General features: G+C 36.8%; 1 protein-coding gene across 1 annotated transcript in view; it reads left to right on the top strand.

Moving 5' to 3' along the window:
• Positions 1-24986, top strand: part of LOC110287254 (RNA-binding protein 41) — a 39890-nt gene extending 14904 nt beyond the window's left edge. Inside the window, exons 5-6 of the mRNA XM_029473533.1 lie at positions 12232-12635; positions 24831-24986. Of these exons, the coding sequence (XP_029329393.1) occupies positions 12232-12635; positions 24831-24986 (560 nt within the window). The remainder of the gene's footprint in view (positions 1-12231; positions 12636-24830) is intronic.

Genomic DNA, 24986 nt, shown 5'->3' with positions numbered 1-24986 from the left:
AATAGTATATTATCAACTACTATCAGTTTGAGGTTCCGAGTAGAGATATTCTGTGCAACATAGCACATTCTGTCCTCTGTCCTGTAAAAGTCCAGATTCTTCCTAGTACATGCAATATACATGTAACCCATTGCAAACTACATTTACATGTAAACTCAAAAAGTCTCACATTTCATTATTTAAATCATTGAAGCAGGCAGGGGTGGCATATGCCTTTAATCTAGCATTCAGGAGGCAGAAGCAGGTAAAATCTCTGAGTGTGAGTCCAGCCTGGTCTAGAGAGCAAGTTCCAGGATGGCTGGGACTACTTAAACAGAGAAACCCTGTCTTAAAACACCCCCCTCCAAGTAATCTAAATTGGGTGTGGACGAGGTTCAGGATATAGTACATCTTGAAACAAAATTTCTTTCTTCCCACCCAGAGAATTGTGCAATTGAAAAAGAAATCATGCTATTGTAATATATAATGGTGAGGCAGGCATATGATAGACAGCCCCACTCTGAAAAGGCAAGAAAGACGGAATAAAGGGGTTACTGAACAAGTTAATCAGCCAGCAGAGCAAGTTTGATTCCTTACTATGCTTTGTGCTCCTTTTCTGGCCTCTGCAACTGCGTCTTTTTTGCTCTTAGTCATCTTTTCTTCCTTTTGTCCCAGGTTTGTCTCCCACCAGGCTGCCTGCCACTGATTCTGGCGTAGAATTCTCAGGTGCCTTATCAGCCTTGAGGAAGTCAAGAGATGCATGCAGTTAGACTGGAGGTTCTCTGCAGATCCTTCACAGATAAGCTTGCCTCCTCCATCTCTGGCTTCTGGAGATGACTGAATCTGTGAGTCATTCCCAGTGTCTTCAGTAAAAGTTTATCTGGCCACAGACCTGGCCCCTTTTCCAGAACACACTGTCTTGATAGGTTTAGGCCTTTTTAGATTATCAACTGCTAGTTTCTTTCTCCCTAATAATTAGATTTTCACTTTATATCTTTTACATTACAATTTTATTGTGAGCATCAAGAAGAAATAACCCTTGTCTTTCATACTTTGGATATCTCAGCTGCATATCTTAAATTTGTTACTTACAAGGTAGCTTCCCCCCCCCCAATAACATGAAACCACTTAAGCCAACTTTCTGCCACTGAATAACAAAGATCATTTTTCTTCCAGTGTTAAATATCATTCAGTATTTTTTCCTAAGGCCTCTGTAGAAATTTGGCTAATGTTTCTATCTGTAGCAATATTGCATTCGTGATGAGTATGTACACATGCAGATATCCATGCTTATGCATAGTGTCTAGGGTTACATGACCTTTATTTACTGTTTGTTCCCCCTTTTCCTAAGCCTTGACCACCACCGCCTTTAGGATCTGTGTTTCTGCCAGTGGACTCCTGAAGGAAATTTGGGCTTATGTTGTTAACAAACATCAAAATTCTTCCAGCATCATTCCATTTCCCAGTCCAAAATATTTATTGACTTCCTAGGGTTACCATAACAAAACAACAGGAATATAGTGTCTCATGATTATGGAAGTACAAAGGCAAGATATTGGCTAAGTTGCTTCCCTCTTAAAGCTCTGTGAGGGAATCCTGTGCATGCCTTTGTCCTAACGCCTAGTGACAAACCTTGGCTTGTCATAGTACAACCATCACTGTTTCTGTTAGCACATATATTTCCTTTCTGTGAGTGTGGTACTATGTCTTCATTTGCCTCCTCAAAAAACAACAGTCTTCGGCCTTAGGCCCTCCCCTGATCTGTATGATTTCATCTTGATTAATTATATCTGCAAAGATCTCTTTCTCCTTTGAAGTTTAATTCTGAGGCTTTGGGATATTCTTGAACCCAGTATGTTTATGACTGCCTCTTCCCCACCTTTGATTCATATTTGTACAAACTGTACTTTTAAATGATAAGATTAATCATTCTGAAGAGTACTTCGAGCATTTTTTTTTTTTTTTTTGCAGGGGGGTTTCAAGACAGGGTTTCTCTGTATAGCCCTGGCTGTCCTGGAACTCACTCTGTAGACCAGGCTGGCCTTGAACTCAGAACTCAGAAATCCGCCTGCCTCTGCCTCCCAAGTGCTGGGATTAAAGGCGTGCACCACTACTGCCCGGCTACTTCAAACATTTAAGTTCAATGAGATTAATAAATAGAGCAGGAGAAAACTTTAAAAGCCCTTGTATGCCCCCTCACAAACCATAGCCCCCTCCTATTCAGGTGTAATTACTGTCCTGACTTGTAATAATAATTTTCTTTTTTTAAAACTACTTATATCCATCATAGACAGTGTTTTCTTTTTCCTGTGATTAAACACTACTAGTCAACTGAGCTGCATATATACTGGGTCTTCCTTTTCTACTTAAGATTTTGTTTGCGAGATTCATCCACATTACAGTTTGGAGCTATACTAAGTTCATTTTCACTGAAATATAGAATTCCTTTTTATGAACATGCATGCTTTTTGTTCTGCTACAATGGGACATTTGGGGTGTTCTCATTAGGATTTAGCATCATTATCACTCCTGCTACATGATGCTTCTTGTAGAGAAATCCTGGGAAACACGCCCATGAGTTTATCAAGATTTACACCTTTAGAGTATAATTGAGAGGTGATGAGTCACAAATCTTCCATTTTCATAAGTATTAACTAATATCTGAAGGGATTTCTCCCAAGTTAATGTCTCAGCAGTTGTGGAAGAATGTTCAGGTTGCTCCATTTCCAGTCTAATAAATGTTGACTTATGTTTCCTTGTCTTATTTATTCCCTGTATTAAGAATCAACATTAGTAGTGTTATGTTTTACACTCTAGCCCTGAGTCAAGTCTTATTTAACCTATTGTTTTGACAGTTTTGCAGTATGGAGAAAAATTAAAAGGATACCGGCTAAACTATTTGAAATGACTGTCAGATTAAAATGAGATTTCTTCTTTTAAATTTTTCTGTGTGCAAGTGGTTCACTTACTTGTATGCATGTGTGCCATGCGCATGCCTGATACCCACGTAGACGAGATGGCATACATCTCCTGGAACTGTAGTTATGGACAGTTTTGAGCTGTGATGTGTATGCTAGGAAACAACTATTTTCCTATACAGCCATAATATGATCATCCTTGAGAAACTATGGCATTACTACTGTAATTTTCTCTAATATACATTTTGTAATCACATTTCTGACTTTATATAGGATATAACCATGGATCACACATCTCATTTAAATTGCTTTAGAAGAACTCTTACAGGGTGTGTGGGGCGTATGTTAAATACGGTTGGGTCTCCAGACATTTATAGTTATCTGGAGTACGTATCTGTATTGTTTGCATCATTGTGCTTTAATTTTATTTTCTAGATAACTAGTGATGAGGGGCACCATCTCACAACTTTCTTGAGCATATGAGCAGCCTCCTCTGTAAATCGGCTTTGAATTCTTTGCCTGTTTTCTTCCGAGTACTCATCTGGTACTCGGTCACTGGTACTGGTTTGTGTCAGGTATAGTCTTGGTTCAGAAGTCATTTTAAGCCTCTATGAAAACTGTAGCTTGGCTCCTCAGTTCCTTGAATTTGGCGGATCTCAGTGGTCTCCAGTTATCTAATCGTCACTACGGAGGAGGAGCCTACAAATGGTCAGGTGTTGTGTGTACTCTATCTCCAACTGCCCAGTCATACTCTATTCTTCTACATTTACAGAAATATATACGGATTCTTATCATTATGGCTATGGATTAATTTTTTGGCTATATGTTACATGAGTTTAAAGTATCAATTCTCACTCTATCTAATCATTCACTGTCTTTATGATACCTCTTTTTTTATGGTGGTCCAACTTACAATTATTTTATTTTATTTTTTTCTCTCTTATATACTCCAGATTTTATTCCCCTCCTGGTCCACCCTCTGACTGTTCCACATCCCATACCTCCTCCCTCATCTCCATGAGGCTGTCCCCACCCCCTCAGTTCACCAGACCTCTCCACTCCACAGGGCCTCCAGTCTCTTGAAGATTAGGTGCATCATCTCAGACTGAACCCAGACCCTGCAGTCCTCTACTGTATGTGTGTTGGGGGCCTCATATCAGCTGGTGTATGCTGCCTGGCTGGTGGTCTAGTGCCTGGGAAATCTTGAGGGTCCAGGTTAATTGAGACTGCTGGTCCTCCTACAGAGTCACCCTCCTCTTCAGCTTCTTCCAGTTTTTTCCCCCTAATTCCACAACAGGGGTCGGCTGCTTCCGCCCATTGGTTGGGTGCAAATATCTGAATCTGACTCTTTCAGCTGTTTGTTGCATCTTTTGGAGAACAGGTCCCTTTTTGTGAGCACTCCATAGCCTCAGTAATAGTGTGAGGCCTTGGAGCCTCCCTTTGAGCCGGATCCCACTTTGGGCCTTTTGCTGGACTTTCTTTTCCTCCGGTGCCTCTCTATTTTCATCGTTTTAATTCTTTCAGACAGGAACACTTATGGGTCAGAGATGTGACTGTGGGGTGGCAACCCCATCCCTTTACTTTGATGCCCTATCTTTCTACGGGAGGTGGACTCTACCTGCCCAAAATCTGCTCAAGATGGACTTTGCAAAGATTTTATCATGGATAGAAACAGGACTCATGAAGCCACCCCTTCTGGAGGAGCTGTTGGTAGCTAGTGATTGATTACTGGGGAAGGGAGAGTCATTCTTTATATTTTTTATTAGATATTTTCTTCATTTACATTTCAAATGCTATCCCTAAAGTCCCCTATACCATCCCCCACCCCCCGGCCCACACTGTTCCCCAACCCACCCACTCCCGTTTCCTGGCCCTGGTATTCCCCTGTACTGGGGCATATGATCTTCGAAAGACCAAGAGCCTCTCCTCCCATTGATGGCCAACTAGGCCATCCTCTGCTACATATACAACTAGAGACATGAGCTCTGGGGGGTACTGGTTAGTTCATATTGTTGTTCCACCTATAGGGTTGCAGGCCCCTTTAGCTCCTTGGGTACTTTCTCTAGCTCCTCCATTGGGGGCAGTGTGTTCTATCCAATAGCTGACTGTGAGCATCCACTTCTGTGTTTGCTAGGTCCCGGCATAGTCTCACAAGAGACAGCTATATCAGGATCCTGTCAGCAAAATCTTGCTGACATATGCAATAGTGTCTGGGTTTGGTGGTTGTTTATGGGATGGATCCCCAGGTGGGGCAGTCTCTGGATGATCCTTCCTTTTGTCTCAGCTCTGAAATTTGTCTCTATAACTCCTTCCATGGGTATTTTGTTCCCTCTAAGAAGGAATGAAGTAGCCACACTTTGGTCTTCGTTCTTCTTGAGTTTCATGTGTTTTGTAAATTGTATCTTGGTTATTCTAAGTTTCTGGGCTAATATCCACTTATCAGTGAGTGCATATCATGTGTGTTCTTTTGTGATTGGCTTACTTCACTCAGGATGATATCCTCCAGATCCATCCATTTGCCTTAGAATTTCATAAATTCATTCTTTTTAATAGCTGAGTAGTACTCCATTGTGTAAATATACCACATTTTCTGTATCNATTCCTCTNTTGAGGGACATCTGGGTTCTTTCCAGCTTCTGGCTATTATAAATAAGGCTGCTATGAACATAGTGGAGCATGTGTCCTTATTACAAGTTGGAACATCTTCTGGGTATATGCCCAGGAGAGGTATTGCTGGATCTTCCTGTAGTACTATGTCCAATTTTCTGAGGAACCGCCAGACTGATTTCCAGAGTGGTTGTACCAGCTTGCAATCCTACCAACAGTGGAGGAGTGTCCCTCTTTCTCCACATCCTCATCAGCATCTGCTGTCACCTGAGTTTTTGATTTTAGCCATTCTGATTGGTATAAGGTGGAATCCAGGGTTGTTTTGATTTTTGTTTCCCTGATGACTAAGGACTTTGAACATTTCTTTAGATGCTTCTCAGCCATTCAAGATTCCTCTGTTGTGAATTCTCTGTTTAGTTCTATACCCCATTTTTAATTGGGTTGTTTGGTTTTTTGGTGGTTAGCTTTTGGAGTTCTTTATATATATTTTGAATATTAGTCCTCTATCGGATGTGAGGTTGATGAAGATTTCTTTCCAATCTGTAGGTTGCTGATTTGTCCTATTGACTATGTCCTTTGCCTTACAGAATAAAAATTTTCGTCTTTATGGAATAAAGTGTTTTGATATTTCCTTTATGGTTAAGCTTTTGGTGTTTCGGTTAATAAGTCCTCCCTAGTGTGTCTGTAGGAAGGTATTAGTCTTTGTTCTAAATGCTTATTTTTTTTGTCCACATTTAAGTCATTAATCTACCTGGAACTGACTTATGTATACATTATAAAAGAGTCCGTTTATTTTTTTTATCCTCAAATAGATAGTGTTTAACCAATATCCAAAGTCTGTACATCTCAGTGAATTTTTCTACAGTAAGAGCAGGCATTCTCAAGCTGTGGAGATCCACATGAATTTCATACCTTCACTGCCAAAGTTCATATTCTATGCACTTACCCAGTAACAAAAAGAAATTCTTTAGTGGAATTTGAGACTTTCGTCCAGTTTTAAGTTGGTGGAGTATGAGTAGTTTTAGTATTATATAGTAAGATTTCTTTGTGTATTCTGAAGGCAGGTCCTTTATAAGTATAATGCTTTCTTCTGATCTTTTGTTCTTAATTGTGTCTTAAAGCACAGATGTTTTAATGAGGTCCAATTTAGAAATTTATTCTGTTATTATTTAAGCTTTTTGGTTTCTTAACTAAGAAATCTTTCCTGGAATCAAAGTTAAAAAAAATAGTTCTATGTCTTCTTCTAGAATGCATGGAAATTTGTGTTTGTAAGGTATGCTCTAGGTTCTTAATTTTATATGAAGATTTCCTATTGATTAGCACTGTATCTTAAATTTCTTTGTATGGTTTTGTTGCTTTGATCTATATTCATGTCGTTATGTTTCAAATCCCTAGTAGACCTTTATAGTGAGTTTGGCAATCAAGCGTAACTCTCCCAACTTTGTTTCTTCTATCCTAGTTCTTATATATCCATGCAAAATTTGTCAACTCTTTGTTGATTTTTCTACATAAATGCTGAAATTGAAAGGAGATTGGATTGAGTCTGTCATTTAATTTAGTGATAGTTTTTCCTAGTACATGAACACACAGTGTCTCTTCCTTTATTCAGATCAGCTATAATTTCGTTCAGCATTATTTTATATATAATTATATATATTTATGTTTTATATATTATATAATAAGTAATATTATATTGTATATATTATAGTTCATCAGACCTATACTTCTATGAAATTTATTTCTAAACATTGTATTCATTTTGACACTCTTGTAAATAAAATTGTTCTGCTTTAGTTTATTCTTGTCTGCAAGTATATAGAGATATGTTGGGTTTTGTTTTCACCTTATATTCATCTAACATGATCTAATTAAATGTTCTATTGATTATTTTATTCTAGTGTCTTTAGTATGGATAGCTTGGAGTCTTCTACACAAGAAACACTGTGTTTCCTATGAATAAAGACAGTTTTACTTGTTCTCTTGTCTGGAAACTTGTTGTTTACTTGCTTTTTCCTTCTTCTGTTTTCCAGAACCTTCAGTACGTTGTTGAATGGAAGTAATGTGACCTAGTGTTTCTGCTTTATCCCTAATCTTCTTTTAACGTAATATTACTATTAATTCTTTGCTATAAATCACACTCAACTTCTCTGGAAGAGCAGCAAATGCTCTCTTCAGGGAGAAACATCTGTTTTTAAGCCATTCATCTTAGCGCTAGGTTTTCTATACCAGCTCTGTTGCAGTACATTACTTTCTTACAGTTATTATAATTAATTACTACACATCTGATAGCCTAAAGCAACATAGGTTTCTTCTAGTATAGATCTAGAGGTCAGAGGTCCTAAGATGAAGTTGTTAAAATGGTACTGAAGATTAGGTGAATATTTGATATAATTCACCAATGAGTCCTATTGAACCTGAGTGGTTTTTTTTAGGATAGCTAGCTGATTACTAATTCAGCCTCTTGTTACCGTTTAGTAAGCCATTCTCTTTTGGGATTGTGTTGATAATTGTTATGTTTATAAAGTTGTCAATCAACATAGATTTTTCTCGCTCGTTGACTGAAAGTTCTCCACCTTTGTTCCTATGGAATCCCTCTTATTTCCACGAGGGCTCATGCTTCCTCTTTACCTTGTCATTTCAGTCTTTTTCTCTTCTCTTCAAGTTTTTGCAGACAGCAGCAGACAGACTTGGAGAAGAGGTTGGCAGGATCCAATTTGTGTGGTATTAAGCACTAAGGAAGCTCCACAGGTTTTGTTAATTTGTTTGGTTTGGGTTGTTTGTTCGTTGGTTTTGTTTCAGACATGGTCTTATTCTGCAGCTTTGGCTAGTCTGAAACTCACTGTATAAATCAGGCCTCAAACTCACAGAGATCTGTGTTCCTCTGGTTCCTGAGTGCTGTGTCCCTCTATTGGTTTCAGCCATCTCTAAGTTCCTAGGGTCTTTGCTCATTGATATCACCTGAGAACCCAGAATAGTGCCTGGCTCATAGTGGTCATGGTATAAGTCTCTTTGATTATATACTTTAGAATGCTCGTGCAGTTATATATTTTCAAACATCAGGATTTTTAAATCCTATGGATTGCCCTCCTCATCTGACTTGCATTTCACCTCTAATGCAAGCTCATTTCAAACTCTAATGTGATTAAACACTTTTAATATGTCTATTAGTTATATATTTTCCCTCTTTTCAGGGAAGACTCATCAGTCTTTTCCTCAATTTCCCCTTGGTTGCCTACCTCTGTTTCTTAAGGATATATGCAATTTCATACCTCCAGTGTATGCACTCTCTAATTATCTGTGTAGTAACTATCTTATCCCATGGTTTTTCTATCTACGGATGATTCTTTTGCTTAGTGGATGCCTTGTGCCACAGCGTATGTGTAGAAGTCAGAGGGCGTCTTTGGAGGAATTAGTTCTCTCCTTCCACATGTGGGCCACAGGATTGAACTCAGCTCCCCAGGTTTTGGGGCAGTTGCCTTTACCCACTGAGTCGTATTGTTGATGTCTTTTATGACATATCCTATGATCAGGAATTTTTTATTTTAATGCAGCTGTATTCATAAATCAAGTCATCATTTTCTAAATGACTACATCTTTTGTACCATTTTAAAAATAAAATATTTTACTTTTGAAATTAAAATATATATTTTCCCCCTTGCTTTTCTTCTAGCTCCTCGCATGTATTTCCCCTTTGTGCTCTCTCTCTCTCTCTCTCTCTCTCTCTCTCTCTCTCTCTCTCTCTCTGTCTCTGTCTCTCTCTGTCTCTCTCTCATGGCTTCTTTTTCTTGAATTCCCATTGTGTATCTTAAGAGATAACTACTCTTATACATTGCTGGTAGAAATACAGAAAAGTACAATTACCTCAGGATGGAATTTGTATATTAGAAGTACACAAACATTTACTCTTTGTCTCAGCAATTTCACCTTTTAGAATTTATTTGAAAGAAGTTCTTGAAAAATACCAAATCGTGTGTATGTGTGTGTGTGTGTGTGTGTGTGTGTGACACACACAAAAACACAAGGCTAATTTTAGGGCATAGTTCAAAACAGCATAAGACTTCAGATATAAAACCAATATTTCAGGGTTTGTTCATAGCAAAATATCTAAATAACTATTGTACATACACACACAGTATTGTGTAACTGTAAGAAGGCAAAAGAATAGCTTTTATATGGATATAGAATTATATATAGGACATGTTGTTAAAATCAAAAGAGCAAGCTTCAGACCAGTATTTATATAGGAAAAGAATATAACTAATGAATTTCATATATGTATACATATAGTTTCACAAAAAAAGGAAATCCTGGAACCATAGGTCAAACTTAATAAGAAATAGTATTTATGAGGACCACAGGGAATGAAACGAAGGGATCAGCGATAGAATGATACTTCCATAAAGTTATAGTAGAACCCTTTTAAATCTAGAGTCACATAAAGGTTTTGCATGGTTTTAAATGTAATAAAACCTTTCATCAGAACCAGAAGGGGGCTGGAAGGGCTGTGCGTTTCCCAGTTGAGTGCTTGCTCACATTCACTAAGCCCTGAGTTTACTCTGCAGCATCACAGGCACCCAAAACTCGAGAGAGAAGGAATCTATAAAAGGAAAAAAACCTGAAGCAAAGAAAACAAGCGAGAAACATAACCAGTAGCATAACAACCCAGAGAAAATGCTGTAGTGACTTTAAAGTAATACAGGTCTATTACTAACAACATAGTCTCTAAGGACTGCAAATATAAAAGTATATCCAATCGTTTTATTGTTCTTTTATTAGTATTTTATTTTGTTTTTTGTTTTTGTATGTTTGTTGTTCTTTATTCGTATTGCTTTGAAATTTTTCAATTATGTGAGGATATTGTTTGAGAAAGCTAATAATCCAACTTGATAGAAGGAACTGGAAATAGAATGCCAGTGATAGAGTGCTTGCCTAGAAGGCGAGCGGTCCTGGATTTGATCCTCAGGACTACCAAAAACAACCATCCACACAAAAGAAAGGAGGTACAAGGCTAAAATCAGAGTTTAAGAACAAACCTTGTTATATTACATTTGAATTGGAAATGATGTTATAAATGTAAGATCTATTTTTCTCCTATAAACTATCCCAGCTTCGTCTACTGCAGAGGCTTAGAAGCAACAACAATGAACACTATGAACAACAGTAGTTTCCAAGTACTTTTCATTAAAAGGAACCAGGGATCCTTGGAAAATAGTCCAGGAGCCAGGCAGTGGTGGTGCACGCCTTTAATTTGAGCACTTGGGAGGCAGAGGCAGGCGGATTTCTGAGTTAGAGGCCAGCCTGGTCTACAGAGTGAGTTCCAGGACAGCCAGGGCTATACAGAGAAACCCTGTCTCGAAAAACCAAAAAAAAAAAAAAAAAAAAAAAAAAAAAAAAAAAAGTACAAGATCAGCTTGGGACTCCTTAGGTCCACTATCACAAATAATTATTACATTTAATTGAAACACAAGCAATCATAAAACTACATAATTCCATAATTATGCTGAAAAGTAGCCAACCACTGGTCACCATTAGTTATTTCCTTACTCTCCTGAATAATGAAGAACAGATCGAATCAAGCATTTATCCTGCTTTTCTTGTATAAACTATATTCAGGAAAACTAAAGTGTTGATAATTATTGATTCCAGATTAAAAATTCAACGGAAGTAACAGAGTCAGGGAACCCCCATTTTGTAATTCATAAGCTAATAGGCCTAAACAGTAATTGCCAAGGATATAAAGCCTGAAAGGTAAAAGTTGTACGCAAATAGCACTTAAGTTCACCGATTAATTTTAATATCACTAAAAAAGTGTTCAGTGAATATTATGTGCCTTTGGGCATGGTACAATAGGAAATACACAGCTATATATGAATAGTTTTGCCTTAAATATTGAACATTGATCCAGTTAAATTTTTACAGAAACCATGTTTAATGTAGTTTCCTAAAACAGGTCTCAATCTGTTCTTGATAATCTGGCATGGAAGAGCAATTATATATCTGTTGAGAATTTGAAATGCACTAAATTTGACCCAAATTGATAATTAAAAAAATAGTAAATACAAGTGACAAATGACTACTGAATTAGAATTTAACTTTCAAGAAATGCAAGAAATTAGGAAGAAGTTATCATCAGAAAACACTTCATTAAAACAATTTCTTCATAGAGTAGATAATGGTTCTATATTATCAATGGATGGAGAAGGAAAGTTGATGAAGGGATGGGATAGAAGAGTTATGTAAAAGCCATACTAGCCAAAAACTGATTTAGATCTTGATTATGTAACCAAGTACCTTTTTTAAAAAAAATCACAGAAATAATCAAGATATTTCAAATATAACCTTAGAATCAAGTAATATATAGGAATTATTAGTTGTTAAGTTCATGAGCATGAAAATGCCATCCTGGTTCTGTTCTTCAAATGTCCTTGTGAGTTAGAGGTATGTATACTTGCATGAGCTTGAGGTTTCTCGGTGCCTTAGTTTACTCTGCCATGTATTGGCCTTGCTTGAGTTGGACAGTCTTAAGGTACATACATACACATGCACGCTCACATGCTCATGCTCACAGGCATGCACACACATACATACACGCACATGTATTTGCTACATGTTACCTTTCCTAAACAAGATTCTGTATCTGAGATCCAGATTTTAATTTTTATGAATTTTTTAAAAGTTGTACTGGGGAGGCTTTGTAGAACTTCCATATCTCTTTGTCTTGATCCAGATGAACCCCCAAAGAAGAACAAAGGTGATCCCATGAACAACCTGGAACATTTTTACCACGAGACTATAATGAAAAAACGTCTTGAAGAGTTCCAACTTTTGAGAGGTGAACCCTTTGCTTCCCACTCACTGGTCTCAGCTGCATCAGTGAGTGGGAGTGGCACAGCTGAGAACCCATCACTCCTCCAGGACAAGGGAAAACAGGCAGCACAGGGTAAAGGCCCCAGTCTCCATGTGGCAAAGGTTATTGATTTTCCAACTGAGCAATATTGGACTGGGCCTAAGACGCTGAAGCAACCAATAGAATTTATCCCAGAAGATGAGATCCAGAGAAATCGTTTATCAGAGGAGGAGATCCGAAACATTCCTATGTTTTCTTCATATAATCCAGGGGAACCAAACAAGGTATAGGCCACATCAAGAAAACGACCTGGGTTGTTTTCACTTTCATTTACCGCTACCTAATGCAGCATTTTAAAAATACCTTTGCTTATGCCAAAGATTCTGACATAGGTACAGTGAGTGATTCTGTTTGTCCTTGACCTTGTCACTTTCTGCATACTATTTAAGTAGTCTATCTCCTAGCATGTTCTCCTAGCATGAGCTATTACTGAATGAATAAATTAAGAAATATCCATATACCTAGCTAGCCATGTTTACAAAGATTTAATAACTTTTCATATTTGCTTAGTTTTAAACATTAATAGCGCATTATGTATATGCCTGAAGAATTTCATGCACTCATCAATCCCATTTTTCCTTCTTTCCTCTATCCACTATTTTGAATTCAATAGTTCTGTTCCTGTGGGTATTTTTATGTATTTACTATCTAAAACTGTATACAACTATCCCTACTGAATGATAACTAAATTTACTTTGTTTTTTTCTTACGGTTTGAGAACAACATGCCTTCAGTAGACCCTGCACTCTATATTTTGAATTTTTGTTTTTATTTTTGTCAAGCTAGCAAAATGCCTTATGGTGCTTTATTGAGATGCTGAGCAGGGCAGTGACCTACAGCTCACAGTCAGCTACATATTGTGAGGGGAAAGCACTGACACTCTAGGGTACTAGCTTAAGCTATAGTGCTCCATAGATTATATATATTAAGTGCGTTTCCAACTTAGGATGTTTTCAACTTTAATAGGATTTATCAAGACATGACCCTATCTTGTTTTTTTATAAATTTGTTTATTTATTCACTTTATATCCCAGTATCAGCTCTTCTCCTACCAACCTCCCCCCCAGCTCCTCCTCCCATTCTCACCCCCTTCTCCTTTGAGAAGGGGAAGGCCCTACCCTGGTACATCAAGGACATGACCCTACCTTAACTGAAGGTATGTCTTAGCTATTCATAAATATCTTGTTTTATACATTTTGAAACTATATAGACAATATCATACTTTACAAATTTTTTTCTTACTGTTTTGACTCAATGTACCAAATATTTTAAAATTTTATTTCTAATGATACAAGGAACTATTTAGTATTCTATTATAGAAATATGTTATAATTTATTTCTCCATTTTCTTGATTGGTTTCCTCCCATTATTTTAGTACTATCGATAAAGTTGTAACATTGTTGTACATATCTTTTTTTCAGTACTGGAGATTAAACCTAAAATCCTTATGAACACTAGGCAAACTCTACTGTTGAACTATATCCATAGACTTCTTTTTCATGTTTTATGTTGAGACTTCACTAATTGCATGAGCTAATGCTAAACTAATTCTGTAGCCCAAATAAGCATGAACTTGTAATCTTCCTGCGTTGGCTTCTTAAGTAATTGATATTCTAAGCTTAAATCACAAGGCCTGGCTTATATATATCTCTTATTGCCCATGAACAGACATTCCTCCTAGACAATATTTTTCAAACTTAAGTCAAAATTCATAGTTGACACCAGTAGGGTTTTATTTGTAGTGAAACAAATAGAAGAATGGAATAGAATAACAGATCAAAGTGTATCCCATACAATTATATTCCCCACAGTTAATCACCTTCGTAAACCATATTTTGCGCATGCATATATGTTAGAATGAAGGAGTAGTATATGTGGGCTACAGTATTCAATACAGCTCTCTTCCTAGCTCTCAGACAAAATATTGGGAAATCTATCACTCTCTTGTAATGTTTTCAAATTTTAATATACATGAAAATCATGTGAAGACGTTATTAAAACATAGATTGCTGGGCTTCCCCACCAGATTTTTGACTTAGTGGATCTGAAAAAGGTTATGAATATTTGCATTTCCAACATGTTCCCAAGAAATGCTGACACTACTGGTCTAAGAATGGAATTTCTAGACTTAATTTTCTAGGTTGCCTATCTAGGTATGAAATTTCCATGGTACAGGATATCCGTATCGTCCACTGTCAGGAGCACTGTTACACTGTTACTACTACTGGTCCCTCTCCTCCTCTTCCTTTCCTTTCCTTTCCTTTCCTTTCCTTTCCTTTCCTTTCCTTTCCTTTCCTTTCCTTTCCTTTCCTTTCCTTTCCTTTCCTTTCCTTTCCTTTCCTTTCCTTTCCTTTCCTTTCCTTTCCTTTCCTTTCCTTTCCTTTCCTTTCCTTTCCTTTCCTCTCCTCTCCTCTCCTCTCCTCTCCTCTCCTTTCCTTTTCTTTCTCTCTCTCTCTCTCTCTCTCTCTCTCTCTCTCTCTCTCTTTCTTTCTTTCTTTCTTTCTTGAGACAAGGTTTCTCTGTGTCACGCTGACTGTTCTGTAGGCCAGGCTGACCTCAAACTCACAGAGCTACCCCTGCCTCTGCCTCCCTGGTGCTGGGATAAAGGTGTGTTCCACCACCACCTGGCTAACCAGTATTTCAGACAGTCCCCTCACATCTTAACCAGTTTGGAAAAGTAATTTATTTTTATATTTGCAAATTCCTCATTTCCAGTAAAGATATACATGTATTTTTACATTTATTAGCCTTTTTCCTATCCTCTGTGAGCTAGCTTTCTGTTTCTTTACCCATCATTTGATATTTCTGCACTCTGTACTTATTTATAAGGATTATTTTTCATTTTTTAAAGATTTATACTTTTTTAATTATGTGTATGTGTGTGAGAGAGGGATGTGTAAGAAGGGGAGAGAGAAGCGGGAGGGAGGTGCAAGAACAAGAACAAAGAGAGTGATTCAGACTACTAATTTCTGAATATTTTTGAACTTAATGGCAGACTTCTAGCCATACATCCAGGAATCTAAGAGAACATTAAGCAAGATGAATTTTAAAAACTACACGTAAGCATAATATAGTCAAACTACAGAAATGCAAGACAAGGGAGAAAGGAATACTTTATATAGGATCAAAGAGAATTACATCAGACTTACCACAAGCAAGAAGAAAATGCAATGAAATATTCATGTTTAAAGAGAAAAATTCCCACCCACATAGAAGTTTATCCAGGAAACTTATCCTTTCACAACAGTTGTAGCAAAGTAACAATTTCTCAGACAAACAAGAATCTAGAGACTTTGTCACAAAGTAGCACTCAAAAGTCTAAGAAAATTAGATTAATAAACTAGATCTATGTAAAGGAAGAGCACAGAAAAAAGAAAACACAAAGATAAGATGAAATGATTTTCTCATTCTGTAAAACAGAAGCAGAAAGAACACATTTTGGGAGATGAGTCTTCGTTTGGCATAGAAACCAGTTAAAAAAATTACAATAAAAGAAAACTGCAATGTCCTATCTTATGCATAAAGCAAAAATCCTAAATCAAAACATTTTGAGTATCATAATGAAATCCATTATTATATATAATTGATATATGCCAATGAAAGCATTAATATGTTTCCTAGAGTGCTTTTATTTTAATTCAAAATATTAGAAAATATAATTTCATAATGTATAGAAATAATTACATATCATTATCAACAGACATCCAAAGCTGATTCAACATTTGGAAATCAAATATAGTCTACCATATCAAATAGAATAAATAAGAAAAATGTATTCATTTCATGTGATGTAGAAAAGCCATTTGAAAAATGCCTTAACATTCATTCATGTTTTAAAATTTAGTTAACTATGAAAAGAGAAGACTATCCTACATCGTGCATCATGCCTGATAAAGTAGATATTTCCCCCTTTGGTTCAGAACAAAATAAGAGTATCCTCTTTGCCCACTCATTTTTGACAGCATACTGGAAGTGTTGTCCAGTGTATTAAGACAAGGAAAGGAAATTGAAAGTTCATGGATTAGGGAGAGAAAAGACAATAAAACTGTTCACAAGTAATTTTGTCAAAAACCCCAAATAATTAGTCAGAAGTCAAGCAAACTAGAACTATTAAGTAAGTATAGTTTGAATCATATAAGCTTTCTATATAGAAAGTCAGGTTTCTACCTGATATAGGAAATAAAGAATTACATTTTTTAGTTTAAAATATTTAGTATCACAAAAGAAAAAAATAAAATATTTACATATAATCTTAACAAAACCTATGTGGGATCTGTGTGCCAGAAAGCTGAAAACCATGAAAAAAAGGAAGAATGGAAAATTCAGAGATATGTTGGATTGATAAAAATTAAAATTTGGATATTGTTAAAATACCGTGCTTTTCCAATTGGTCTGTAGAGTTCACAAAGCCTGCCCCCCCCCCCAAAAAAAAGAAATTCAGCAAACTAATTGTATATTAAGAAACAGATTCTAAGTTTGTACGGAAAGAGAAAAGTTACAGAATATTCAACAGAATACCGAAGAACATCACAACTGATAACTACCCACATTCAAGACGTAACTGTAATCTAATGTCAGGTGTCATTGGTGGAGAAAGGCAGATGGGTCAGTGGAGCAGAGCAGAAGCCTGCTCAGAATTAGGTCCACACTCATTCACTCCAGTGAACTCTGACAAAGATAATTCAATGCAGAAATGATAGGCTTTTCTCCAAATGGTACAACAACAACTGGATATCCACATTCAAAACGAGGCACAAACCTTTCCTCTGTTATAAAACTCATTAAAAATGTGCCATAGACTCATGAGCAAAAACGATACTCCAAAACATTTAGAAGAAAACGGGGAGGGGGATCTAAGTGACTCCGTCTTTGATGATGTATTTTTTTTTACCCAAAGCACAATTTATATTTTTAAAAAATTGATAAATTATATTTTGTTCAAATTTCAGACTTTTCTGTGAGAGACATCTTAAAATATGCAGAAAGACATACCATAGATCGGGAAAAAAAAATAGTCCAAAGCACAGCCATATGTAACAAAGGACTTGTATCTAGACTCTACAAAGAACTCCTAAAACTTGCCAATAACAAAATGAACAGCTCAGTTGAAAAAGTGGTCAGAAGGTAGGACTAGATGGTTCACATCACAGAAGATTATAACGTGACAAGCCTGTGAATTCAATCTTACCATTGTTATCAAAGAACTGTAACATGAAGCAATGAGATACAATTAAACTCCCACTTAAGTAAAATCCATAAAACTGACAATACCAAATGCTTTTGATGATTTAGAGCAATAGGATTACTTAATTATTGCTGGTGGGAGGATAAAATGGGAACCATTTTGAAAGACTCTTAAAGCAAAACATTGTTTTCCCCCCATGATGTAGAATTTTCTCTCTTGTTTATTCAACTGTTTGAAAAACCTGTGTGTATGCATGCATACATACATATGGAATGTGAATGTTTGTAATAGCTGTATTCATAATTGCCAAAAGTAGAACTAATCAAAATGCCCTCCAATTAGATGCGTTTGGCAAATGGATGCAGTGAAATATAATTTAACAACAAAAGATTTGAGCTATCAAACCATATAAAGATATATACAAACTTTAGATGCATACTAGTAAAAAAAAAGATGCTACTATGAAAATAAAACGTTCTATTATTTCATTCTGCAATATTCTAGGAAACTCAGAATGATAGGCATTAAAATGATTACCAAAAATTTAAGGGAAAGGAGAGAATAAGTAAAGCATAGAGCATTTTTAAGAGAATAAAATTATCCTACATGATACTGAAGTGCTGAAGGCTAGCTGTATATTTGACAGAATATATATAACTGCATAGTATAAAGAGATTCTTAATGTACACAAATATTTAAAATCATTTAAGAGATTAGTGATTTTTAGGAAAGAATAAAGATTATAAAAGGATAACCTTATTGTATTACAATTATATATCATAATCTCACTAAAGGAATAGGAGAAAGAGTACTGACCTAAGTGGCTTTGGAAATGTGTAATGAGTAAGACTAACAGCAAATGGGAAGTGCATATAAGCACCATGCCCAGGTTGCTAAGGCTGTGTGTCCTGGTTAATAGTATTGATACTGCATCATTAAGTAAATGGTTGGCAGATAGTGGAAGCTAAGGTTCTCCTGGTTGGAATTTGTAGATAAATTAAAGGGAGGAAGTTAAAATGATCCATATGGTAGTAGCTTAAATTTGAGAGCATCACTGTGAATTTATATTAGTATCAACTTAATACAGAAATGGATAGTTTACATGTAAAAGTATTTATCTGTGTTTATACACAGGTTAGTATGAACATGTTTTGCTCTCTGAGTTGAGCAAGCCCCAATGAAACAAACCCGGTCTTGCTCAGGATGGATTACTTCTAATACCATTCTCTACTAAATGTAACGAGATTTTTGGAAAAATAAATGGCTGCACCTATTACTCAGGCAGGAAATATACAAGATTATTAGCCTTGTACATCTTTCTGTACGAAAAGTAAAATAACAGCATAAAACACAGGGACTGAAGGAGAACTCCAATAATTGAAGCTAGAAACTATCTCTGCAACAAACTAAACAAATTAACTTTGAATAGTGATTTAAAATATAGAATATTCCTGTCTGTATACAGGTGCTAAGAATTAAAGAATTGAGGAAGTAGAGAAGAGATAAATCTTAGGCACGTAATTCCCTGATTCTTAGTTGTAAGCAGCTTGTGTTGTTTTGTTTCCCAAGAGTACAATATAGAAAGGAAGATGTAACTTTATTTTTTCAACACCTATTTTTAATGATGGTTTTTAAATGCTTTAACTTCCCTTTTAGCCCACCACCCACCAGAGGTAGTGGAAAAAGAAAGGATATGGGGGAAGTGGACCTGTTTAGAAAGGTTTTTCGGAGCAAATCCTATCTGTATTGTCTGGAACAGTTCAGTTCACAGGAGTTAGCAGTGGCAGCTCGATCCATTTGCAAACACTTGGTGGATATACTTACTAGCAGTCCAGTTCATTAGAGTTGGGATAGCAAACAGGAATCAGCAGTGGTGGCACTTCCTAGCAGAGACAGCCAGGCCTCAGCCTCCGCATAAGTCTGCAGGAGGGACCAGGGAGGAATGCCAGAAGTTCTCTCTCAGCTGTGCCTCTCTCAGGGAAGTGAAGATCAGCAAAGACACAAGACCAACAAGCACTGCACAGCAAGCCAAGCTCAGCCTCTGTCATTGTCCCTGGAGTCCTGTTTATACCCTCCAAACATCACGGAGGTTTTAGTCCTCCATGGGTTTTGCCTTAGCATGTGCATCTGTCTCAGCTGACATTACTCTGCCAATCAGCCTGAGTCCACTGAAGCAGCAAGAAACCACAGCCCATCACCAGAAGGTTTTTTTGGTGTGTTTCTTTCTGTGGAGTTCCTACAAATGGAGCTCAGCTACTCAGTGTAAGGCAGACCAATACAAGTGTGTCATTAGCAATGAATCCATCACATGTCCTTTCACATACTTGTTTTAGCAGAACATCCTGTCTCCTGTGTCTGCTTCAGCCAAATGTTCCTTCACATGTCTGCCTTAGTCTTTCACCTTTGTCCACTTCAGGAAAACACTCCTTCATGTGTTTGCCCTAGCAAAACATTATCCAACACAACTGATTTTCCGAAGAACTTTCTACTTAAAGACAAGCAAGTAATGGAGAAATCTGACCACTACTACCTCAGTCAGGTGATAAAATCCAGTCATAAATTGATGCTGTTAGTATTTCTGCTTGATACAGTGTGACAAAAGCTGAACTCTTCTGGTATAGTTTTCTTCCCAATAGTTCATTGCTGCAGTCTAACATTAAAAAAAAAAAAAAAAAACAGAAAAATTCCATTAGTCCTAGAATTTTCAAGATCATGAAAAATGAGGATTATTCAAAAATTTGTCAAAACAAGCTTAAAATTACATGATAACTGAAAGAAATCCAGTAACCTAGATGATGTCTTAAACAGAAAAATAACATCAGGTAGCAACTTAGAAAATATAAATAATGAATGTGCCTGAGAGAGGCACATCTGAGAGAGAACTTCTGGCATTCCTCCCTGGTCCCTCCTGTTAGTAATAATGTAACAACAATAATTTATTAATTATAATGAATATAACATACTAATGTATGATCAATTAAGTCAGAAACTAGATATGGAGCATAAAGACATATTACTCTCCATTTTTCTATAAATCTAAATTTTTTTTTCCGGAGACAGGGTTTCTCTGTGTAGCCTATTGGAGCGCTATTGGAGCCTTGGCTGTCCTGGAACTCACTTTGTAGACCAGGCTGGCCTCGAACTCAGAGATCCGCCTGCCTCTGCCTCCCAAGTGCTGGGATTAAAGGCGTGCGCCACCACGCTTGGCTCTAATAAAGTCAAATTTACAAGGATTTTTAAAAGGATGGCTACAAATGAACGCAGAGAATATAAGCTATATAAAGTTCAACTTGTGCAATCAAAACTACATATTACACAGTGAGAGCAGGAGATCCTGGTTTTCTGTTTCATAAGAACATTTATCTTGTTTTAGGGGCTCTCAATATCTGTATGTCTATATATGCATATGGTATAGATCCATATCTATGTTTTAGATATATACATGCATATATTTGTACATATATGCAGAGAGCGTAGACCCTAGAATAATCTAAGACAACTTCTTGTCCCGAATTCCTTTTTATTTTTTTTAAAAAATTTTATTATAGGACTGGGGAGATGGCTTAGTAGTTAGCACTGACTGTTCTTTCCGAGGACCTAGATTTGATTCCCAGTATCCACATGATGAACAATCTATAACTGCAGCTCCAGGAGATCTTATGTCTTCTTCAGAGTCCTGCAGGCACTGCATGCACATGGCACACAAACTTTCATGCAGACAAAACACTCATACACATAAAATAATATTTTTTAAATACTAACAACTAAATGTATATTTATCAAAAGAACAGTTAGTATGGATCTTCTCTAATTACTGAGAAACTTGGGCTTTGGGCTTTGCTCTCACACTTCTTTTAAAGCCTGTTAAATTTATATTTATTGAAAATATTTTTTCCTATAATATATTTGATCAATTTGTTTTCCATCACCCATCTCTTCCCAGATCCTACCCACCCATCTAACTCCACTACATCTTTCTCTCTCTCTCTTTAGAAAGCAAACAGGCAAATAAACCAGAATAAGAAAAAGAAAGAGAGGAAAAAGCACAAGAAACGTGCACACAGAGACACACACCAAACCCAACCCAGAAGAACACAAAGTCAGAAACCATAATATATAATAGGCAAAAAACTAGCAATATTTTTTTAAATGTCCAAACAAACAACATTTACAAAACTACCACTGGGTTTGTTTTGTGTGGGCCATCTACTGCTGGGCATGGGCCTACGCTTAAGTCCCACATGCTTTACAGTGTTAAGTGTTAGACCTAAAGACTCTACTACTTAGTAACTTTAAGAATCTTTAATGTAGTTTTTCATATATTTTAGTGATCTATCAGTATTTTCCTATCAGTCATCTTTTTTTGTCCTAATGTGGATTGTTTTCTAACTTTTTTTAATGAAGTTGCTTTCTAGTTTAAGCTAAAAATATTTTAAAATATTTCTTCTTTTTCCCTCTCCCATTCTTTGTGTATTATATTTAAAGAATACATTGGATCATCCTTCCTACAAACTTGTTTTATGTCTCCAAAGCGCTATTGGAGCCTTTAGCATGGTGGATACCAGGCTTGTAGGGTTTTCTTGCCTTCCATGACTGGAGCAGCTCCTCCATTTTCCCTTTCCAACTCCAGTAACTGCCACCATTATACTGTTAGCTTCAATAGTTTGTATTACTTAGTCTTTGTCTAAGTAAAATAAGGTATTATTTATCCTCCTGTCACTTAGCATATGCTCCTAGAATTGTATTTGTGTCATAGCATATAATAGTGTTAGTGAAAAAAATATAGACAATTTTTACCTCCAAAAAGAATAAGACACTTTATTTGTGAGCCAAATATCAGTGACTATGGCCCAGTAACACAGATTCAGGTTAGCCTACAGTCCATGCTGCAACATGGCAACAGTTTCATGAAATAACAGAAAAACAAAGAACATCCTACATGAAGGTAATTTCAAGTACACGGTGGAGTCATCTGGGCTAGGGCAAGCTGGAGATATTTCTGCACTACACTTCATATGTTGTCTGATGACATTCTTAGAGTTTTGGTGGTTGGAAACTAGTGATCTGTTAACACATTTCAAAGATTTCACTTGTTAATCACAAGTGTGTTGGGTCAGACAGTGGTGGGCAAGGAATGGGTATTTGGGGTGGCTAAAGGTAGCCTAAGGTAATTAATTATAATTGGGCCCCAAGCTGTGTTATCCTGAACTCTCTAAGTTCATTGAAGTTCTAATTAGTTTTCAACCTTTCACAAGGTTCGATGTAATGCATGGTTTCTTTCCAGAAAAATCTCTTTCACAATAGGATTTTTTCTTTTAAAGATTAATAGTCTAGTCTATGTATATGCTACCTTGTCTTTATCTACTTGTCAGTGAACATTTCCTTATTTTTCATTTTCCTCTATGTATTTTCTTTGTGATTACTATAAATAAAATGTTTTAAGCTGATGATGTACAAGTTAAATAACAAAGAATATTATTTTGTTCTATTAAAATTTCAAGAGCATTCTATTAATAGTTGATAGAGTATTTTCCTGCGAGTTAGTTACAGGTTGGCTTTTGTTGTTTTTTTTAATTGTTTTCTTCATGGTCTCTGTTTTCTTTCATTTGCCCTTTTGTCTCTGCCTGCTATCTTTCACACTAGAAGCCTTTCTTCTGTGCCTGATTATTCCTGTCCTCATTTCTGAGTAAGGAATGCAAAGTTGTCCCGAAGGCCTGAAATCATGGCCTTTGTGTACTTTGAATCCAAGGTGATGTTTTATAATGCCAAGAATTAGGAGGCTGAAGCAGGAGGATTGTGAATTCTAGGCCAGGCTGGGGTATGTCTCCAAATGACAATAAGAAAATAGTAAAGACAAGGAGCCAGATGATCTGGCTAGATCATTTGTTGGAGAACCTGTGCACTCCAAAACAGTATGTTTGTCTTACATGGGGCTTAGTTCCCCTAGAGAAGACTCCCCTATGCTTTCTTACAAAGAAACAACCAGGGTTCTCGTGGACGAATGGTAGTCAGGTCAGGAGTGTTCCCAGTATTTAATATGCATTCTTCCAGTCTCATTGCTTTCAAAAACACTATTCTTGACCTCAGCTATAGAAGACATTCCACGGTTTCTGACAGTTAACCTTCATATTCTGCCACGATTGATGAGTCGCTCTCACCCATCACTATAATGGCAGGGTGGGTGAAAATATAATTCATTTTGCAACTGCCTTCTACTTGCCATCCTCATTTCAACATTATCTAATCACATCTACTTCCAGAGCCCCCCAAAGCTAGCAACTCTTGAACTGTTTGTATATGCATTCTTTCTTTCTTATTTTTATATTTTATATATTTATTTAATTTTTAGACAAGATATCACTATGTTGCCCAGACTGGACTCTTGTCCCAACTTAGCCTTCCTAGTTGGTAGTTACAGGTTTTCACCACTGTGCTGACTTCTGAATTTTATTTATTTGTATGTTTTGTGTGTGTGTGTATGTGTGTGTGTGTGTGTATGTGTGCGTGCTTGTGTGTGTGTATGTATGTGTGTGTGTGTATGTGTGTGTGTGTGTGTATGTGTGTGTGTGTATGTGTGTGTGTCTGTGTCTGTGTGCGTGCTTGTGTGTGTGTATGTATGTGTGTGTGTGTGTGTATGTGTATGTGTGTCTGTGTATGTGTGTGTGCGTGTGTGTGTGTGTGTGTGTGTGTGTGTGTATATACAGATTTATAGAGGGTCAATGTCATGTGTCTTCCTCTGTTGTTCTCCACCTTGTACTTTTTAAGATAGGCTCTCACTGAGTTCAGAAATCATCAACTGGCTAGAGTGGCTGGCCAGCAAGCTCTAGGGATTCACCTAGCTCTTTCCATGGGTCAGCAGCAATTTAAAATCTAGCCTTCATGTTTATGCAGCAAGCACTTTTACTCACAGAGCCCACCTCCCTAGCCTACTGCTGACTTAGGAAGACTTTAAAAGAAGATTGCATGTGTTCTTGAATTTCCATCCTATGGATTTGCTATTGAGCCTTCTTTGGTGTCTTTGGTTCCTGCTCATCCAGAATATTGTTGCTAGTGCCTCTTTCTCAGTCCTTTCTAACCTTGTTGGTTTGGGGCCTGAGGCTTTAGAGTTTTCTGGAGAGAATAGCATTAGGTGACTGTTCAGTCTCCCCTCTTTATCTGAAAGTAATTCAAGCCATAATGAAAGGGTTGCTTTTCCTCATGTGATTATCTTTGTCATTTCTTAATTTGTATTAGGTGCTATATCTGAAGAACCTTAGTCCTCGGGTGAAAGAAAGAGACCTTATCTCATTATTCGCTCGATTCCAGGAGAAAAAAGGACCACCCATTCAGTTCCGAATGATGACTGGACGCATGAGGGGACAAGCTTTCATCACCTTTCCCAGTGAGTAA

Source organism: Mus caroli, chromosome X (genome assembly GCF_900094665.2).
Source record: "Mus caroli chromosome X, CAROLI_EIJ_v1.1, whole genome shotgun sequence".
NCBI lineage: Eukaryota > Metazoa > Chordata > Mammalia > Rodentia > Muridae > Mus > Mus caroli.
The sequence above is the reverse complement of the archived record's forward strand: the minus strand, read 5'-3'. Positions and strand labels throughout refer to the sequence as shown.